Below are 5,972 nucleotides of genomic sequence, written 5' to 3'. Positions count from 1 at the left end.
CTGCCTTACGGCACGGTCGCAAAGCCGGCGGGAGGGAGCGGCGCGGCCGACCGTGCGCTTTCCCCGCGTGGGACCCGCGCCCGGGGGACGCGGCGCGGGGGCGGGGGGCGGCGGCTGCTCTAGGGCCGCGGGCCCTTCCGGGCTGCCGTGCCAGGCGGTAGTGGCAGGGTGGGCGCGGCGCCGGAGGACTTTTTTCTCAGGGTTAGGGCTGATCGGCCCGGGGCGGGGCCGCAGAGCAGGCGACGGCGGGAGCGGCGGAGTCGCTGGGCGTCGGCGGCGAAGCGCGCGATGGCGCGGGCAGCACAGGTGAGCGCGGCGCGGCGGCTGGAGGGCCTGCGGGCCACCCCTACGCCGGCGCGCCCCTTGCTCCCGCCCTACCGGGCCTCGGCCAGGCGCCGCGTCCTGCCTACGTCCGACGCGGGCCGGCCCGCTCGACCCCCTCCTGGGGCTTTCTCCGGCCCGGGGGGCTCGGCGACCCGGCCGAGCGCGGCCACCCCCTCCCCGCGCGGGCCATTGTGAGGTCAGGGCCTGCGGGCGCGTCGGGGGTCCGGGCGAGACGCCCGGAGCGGCCGCTGCGGCCAGTAGCTGCCGCGCCACCGCCGGCCCCTTCACCGGCCGCCCGGTTCAGACCTAGCCGGCAGGGGTGAGAGGGATGCAGCTAGGGGCCCTGCTCCGTTGCCGCACCCCGTAAAGGGCTGACCTTCCACCTCGCCACCTCACCCACGGGAAGCCAAGACCAAACCAGCTTAGACCTTTTCTGGGTAAAGTGCTGGCAGGGAAGGGCGAGAAGTGGGGGGGAAAGAAGCCGGGCAGCCCGCCCTTCGTGGGCCTCCAGAGGCATGTTCCTGGCCCGGACACGCACAAGGGATCGGTGTCAACTGATCATCCGTCCTCCTGCGTGAGCCGGCTGGTAGAAACCCAAGAGCATGGGGGGAAAATGCGTTAAGCCATTCCTGACTCTCAATGGGAGGCTAATGAGCGAATTGTTCACAGTTGTCGCATTGGGGGGGGAGGGGAAGGGAACATGATGGGGCCTGGGGAGGTACTAGCCCTCCAAAGGCCAAGGTGGTGCTTTTAACACAGTGCCAGTCACCTTTCCTTTCCTGTGGAGGGAAGATTTGTGAGGTACTCACAGGGGGCCGGGAGAAACAGGGTAGCTATGTAGAAACGCATGAAGGGTGGAGAGGAACGCAGAACTTTCGGGGGTGACTGGGATCCGCTATTTGTTTCACTTAGTTATTTTTTCTGGAAACTACGCACTGTTACCTTTGAAGGTTAAACAAGCTACTGTTTTAGAGCCACAAAGGTGCCCTGCTGTTGCCAGCAACTGGGGCCAGCGTTAATATTACCTAAGATACTTGTGCTGTTTCCAAGCCGGTAGTTGACCCAGTGCCGCACGCGTAAAGACGTACGCTGCTCTCTTTCAGCTGAGGACACTGGAAATTCACAGGCTGCGAGCTCCAGCTCATTCCCACTGCAGCATCCTGTCTGTTCTTAATCACTGCTTCGTGTAGGTGATTTTCAGGAAACTGGATTAGTCACACTCTCTGTACTGGAGTATGACTGTTGTTTGGATCACAGTAATGACGGCCCCTTTTTCTTGAATATGTCTTTTTAAAAAAAGAATTTCAGGATAAATGAATATACGATTACGTCCTGTAGAGACTTTGTGTAATTTGGCATTCTTATCATTTTTTAGTGCTTGTAAAACCGAACACAACAGAAGTATGGATATGGGAAACCAACATCCTTCTATCAGTAGGCTTCAAGAAATCCAAAAGGAAGTAAAAAGTATAGAACAGCAAGTAATTGGCTTCAGTGGTCTGTCAGATGACAAGAATTACAAGAAACTGGAGAGGTTTCTAACGAAACAACTTTTTGAAATAGACTCTGTAGATACTGAAGGGAAAGGAGATATCCAGCAAGCGAGGAAGAGGGCGGCACAAGAGACAGAGTGTCTTCTCAAAGAGTTGGAGCAGAATGCAAACCACCCACACCGGATCGAAATACAGAACATCTTTAAAGAAGCCCAGTCCCTGGTGAAAGAGAAGATTGTGCCATTTTATAGCGGGGGCAACTGTGTCACTGATGAATTTGAAGAAGGCATCCAGGATATCATCCTGAGGCTGACACATGTCAAAACCGGAGGGAAGATCTCCTTGCGGAAAGCGAGGTATCACACTTTAACCAAAATCTGTGCGGTGCAAGAGATCATCGAGGACTGTGTGAAAAAGCAGCCTTCCCTGCCACTGTCCGAGGATGCGCATCCTTCAGTTGCCAAAATCAACTCGGTGATGTGTGAGGTGAACAAGGCCCGGGGCACTCTGATCGCGCTACTGATGGGCGTGAACAATAATGAGACTTGCAGGCACTTGTCCTGTGTGCTGTCGGGCCTGATTGCGGATCTGGATGCCCTGGATGTGTGTGGGCGGACGGAAATCAGAAATTATCGGCGGGAGGTAGTGGAAGATATCAACAAATTATTGAAATATTTGGATTTGGAAGAGGAAGCAGATACTACTTATGCATTTGACCTGGGACAGAATCATTCCATTTTAAAAATAGAAAAGGTCCTCAAGAGAATGAGAGAAATAAAAAATGAACTTCTCCAAGCACAAAATCCTCCTGAATTGTACCTGAGCTCCAAAACAGAATTGCAGGGTCTGATTGGACAGTTGGATGAGGTGAGTCTCGAGAAGAACCCTTGCATCCGGGAAGCTCGGAGAAGAGCGGTGATTGAGGTGCAGACCCTGATAACCTACATTGACTTGAAGGAGGCCCTGGAGAAGAGGAAGGCCTTCGCCTGTGAGGAGCACCCGTCCCATAAGGCGGTCTGGAGCATCCTGGGACACTTGTCCGAGATCCAGGGAGAAGTTCTTTCATTTGATGGGAACCGAACTGATAAGAACTACATCCGGCTGGAAGAGCTGCTCACTAAGCAGCTGCTGGCCCTGGACGCCGTGGACCCGCAAGGAGAGGAGAGGTGTAAGGCCGCCAGGAAGCAGGCCGTGAAGCTCGCGCAGAACATCCTCAGCTATCTCGACTTGAAGTCCGACGAGTGGGAGTACTGAGCTCCCCGTCTCATGGTGGACACCTCTTGTTTTGCACTTTATGTATACTTCTATGTGTTTATGGAGAGCTTTCAGTTCGTTGAGCCTAAATGTGACTTATACATGCAGATTTCAATCTCCGTTTTTATGATTTAAGCAAATTATATTCAGTATCTCTGCTGCTTTTGATGTTGCAAAACAAATTCATTACAGCACGTTAACTTTTCCATTTGGATCATTATCTGTATGTTGTGATGTGGTTTTTGGGGGGGTAATCAGAAAGTGGAACGGGCAGCTTTTGTCATTTTTAAGTGGGTTGTGCAACCATTGAAATGCCGATCATTCAGGATCTAGATACAGACATAACCTGATAGAACACTAGAACAATTATGAGAAGGGGGGAAATTTTTGGTTAGGTAGAAGAAAGATCTAAATACAAAAGCAATACAATGATATGTTTTATTATGCTTCATAAAGCAGAAGGGTTTGGGGTTTTTTTCCTTCGTTTCTAAGGCCTCACTGGTCCAACCCAAGTTAATAGGGTGGGGTTTTTTGTTTTCAGATTTTCTGGGTTTTTTTATAAGCATTTTTTGTTTGGAAAATGGTGTCTGTATTTTCCCCCATACTCTGCATTTAGAGGGGGAAATCTTATTTTCATGTGCAACGTAAGAAAATTATGAAAATTAATAGCAAAAAAACCTTTGAGACTGCACTGAAGAAGGGGTAAAACACCAACTAATTACCTTCAAGTTTTTGTTGTAAGCGCTGAATTTATAATTTTCCGTAGTTGTCAGTAAGGATGGGAACAGTTAAGTGAAGTTAGGAAACCTTTAAAAAAGAAAAAAAGGAAACACCCATCCCTGTGGCAAGATCCTGCAGGCTGGACACGAGTTAGTGCTGTCAGGTGGCACTACGAAGCCGACAGGTGTGGTGTAGCGCCCCGAGCGGTTGGAGGCTGCCTCACGGACAAAGTCCGGACACACACGGGGCCGTTTCCTAGCCGCGGAGAGCAGGAACCGCCAGCAGCTCCGCAGGACCACACCTTGCTGGCTGCTCCCAGCGTCCAGACCCCTCGCGCCCAGGCCCGAGCAGTGAAAGCAGCTCGGCACCTGCTGGGCCCGTAGCTCACGTCCCTGGCACGTGGACGTGTCTCTAGGTGTGGAAAGAGCCAGTAAGGTCTGTCCGTGCGTGGTGGTTTTCCTTCTGCTAAAGGGTTTACAGATTTCTGAGGATCCAGTTCTATGGCTGCCAGTTAATGGGAACAAAAGAATTTCCCAAAGTTCTGAAGTGCCCTGATAACCCGTTGGTCCCAGCAGGATGAGGAACAGACTTTGTGTTGTCACCTTTCACACGGTAACCCTGCTAGAGTACGGCCTTTGGACTCTGTGGCAGTCTGTCATTTCCTTTCCCAGATACCGATTTGGTAACTGTAGGCAGCTAAAAATAAGAGATAAGGGGAATAGCCCTAAATACCGAAAAGATGATAAAAGTGTGGCCCTCAAGAGATTTTCACTTTGTCTCAGCATTGCCCGGTAATTAAAAGCCCTAGATGTGTCTTTCCTACTGGAACTGTTCTAGCAGGATTCCGCGGATAGTGGAGTCAAGGGCATTTGCGTCTTTGCGCCTTGAGCCCCCCCCCCCCCCCCCCGTGTGCACATTCAGTGCCTGGCCCCTGCAGGTCCCCAGTGCAGGTCGCTGGGGGCTCATTTTGGCCAAAGTCCTTTTAGGACTGCTATTCTGTATCATAATTTTTGGGTGCTCTTAAAATCTTTGGAGTTTTTATACTCAAGTGCTGCCTCAGTTTATCCCCCTGGGAAATCAAGGCATCCTCTCAAGCACTTGAGGCATGTCCTGCCCCAGGCTCTACTTCATTTGCAATGTCAGATTTGAAGGTTAAATGTCAGCATTTCCTTTGAAAGTATCCATTGTTCTTCCGGAAGGGACCCGCCCGTGCTGTTCCTTGCAAACAAGGTGTTCTGTAGCATTTCTAGAGGTGGCTCCCGCCCCCGAGCTCTGAGCTCCGCCTATGAGTGGAGGGAAGTCTCTGAGAGCTGTTGCAGATTTCTCCAGTGGGTTCTTTTGGTCATTGCCATGATCAGATCATCCTCAAGTGACTCAGGGCATGACGTCTCCCGTCCCACCTGCTCACTCTCCCGTAAGGAACTCCAGTGACCCTGGATTTAGCTTTTTGTGTCCCCTGTTGGGAGCTGTCTGTGCATAGGGGCTGCCGCATGTAACTTTACATTGAGCTCATGACATTGTATTGTATTTTTATGATCTTACATGGAGAGAACCTGTAATGGAAGTAAAACTACCCCCCCAAAAAATGTTTGGCCTTGGGTCTGCATTAAACGGTATAATCCATGTTCACGCAAAAAACTGCCTGGGAATGTTTGCTTTCTTCACCTCACATGCAGACAGCTTTGCTTTCAGGTCAGTCTTTACCCAAATTAGACTAAAGTCAGTCAACCTAATAATGAAGTAGTTATGAAAATTAATAAGTCTCCTGAGTACAGTGGGATGCTTTATTTTGCTACAATGCCTACGTATAGTGTATGTGATACAGGTTAGCATGTGCGAGACGTTTAACCAGGGTTTCTCGTTTGTTTTACTTTGCCAATTTTTATTTGGTTTTTGAAGGCCTAAGCTTATCCTGTACATACAGGTTGTTCTTAAGCAAAGCTTTTCGGCTTCTAACATGTCTAGTATTTTTCTAAGAATAACTGGAGAAATATTTGCCATTGATTTTGACGTACAATACAGATGTGTTCCTCCAGGCTGTTGGTTCCTGTCCCCCCTCTATTCACTGTATGACTATTGTAATCGTATGTCTGAAATAATTCAGTATTTTGAGATATTAGTATACCCTTAATTATTAGTGCAATAAAAATCTCTTAGCTTATCTTTGCAGTGGAGAAAGGA

General features: G+C 50.3%; 1 protein-coding gene across 2 annotated transcripts; it reads left to right on the top strand.

Moving 5' to 3' along the window:
* Window positions 1–47: 47 nt before the first annotated feature.
* Window positions 48–5,972, top strand: BAG5 (BAG cochaperone 5). Of its 2 annotated transcripts, none has more exons than XM_045777161.2 (2): window positions 48–306; window positions 1,700–5,972. In XM_045777161.2, exon 2 carries the CDS (start codon window positions 1,728–1,730, stop codon window positions 3,069–3,071), a length of 1,344 nt encoding a protein of 447 aa, XP_045633117.1. In that variant the 5' UTR covers window positions 48–306; window positions 1,700–1,727; the 3' UTR covers window positions 3,072–5,972. The 2 variants fall into 2 exon arrangements, with proteins under 2 accessions (XP_045633117.1, XP_045633116.1); XM_045777160.2 differs by lacking the exon at window positions 48–306 and adding an exon at window positions 517–761.

The sequence above is a fragment of the Ursus americanus genome, chromosome 26 (genome assembly GCF_024610735.1).
Source record: "Ursus americanus isolate L20-20 chromosome 26, mUrsAme1.1.p, whole genome shotgun sequence".
NCBI classification, from domain to species: domain Eukaryota; kingdom Metazoa; phylum Chordata; class Mammalia; order Carnivora; family Ursidae; genus Ursus; species Ursus americanus.
Note: the sequence above shows the minus strand (reverse complement) of the source record. Positions and strands in the feature narration are given on the sequence as shown.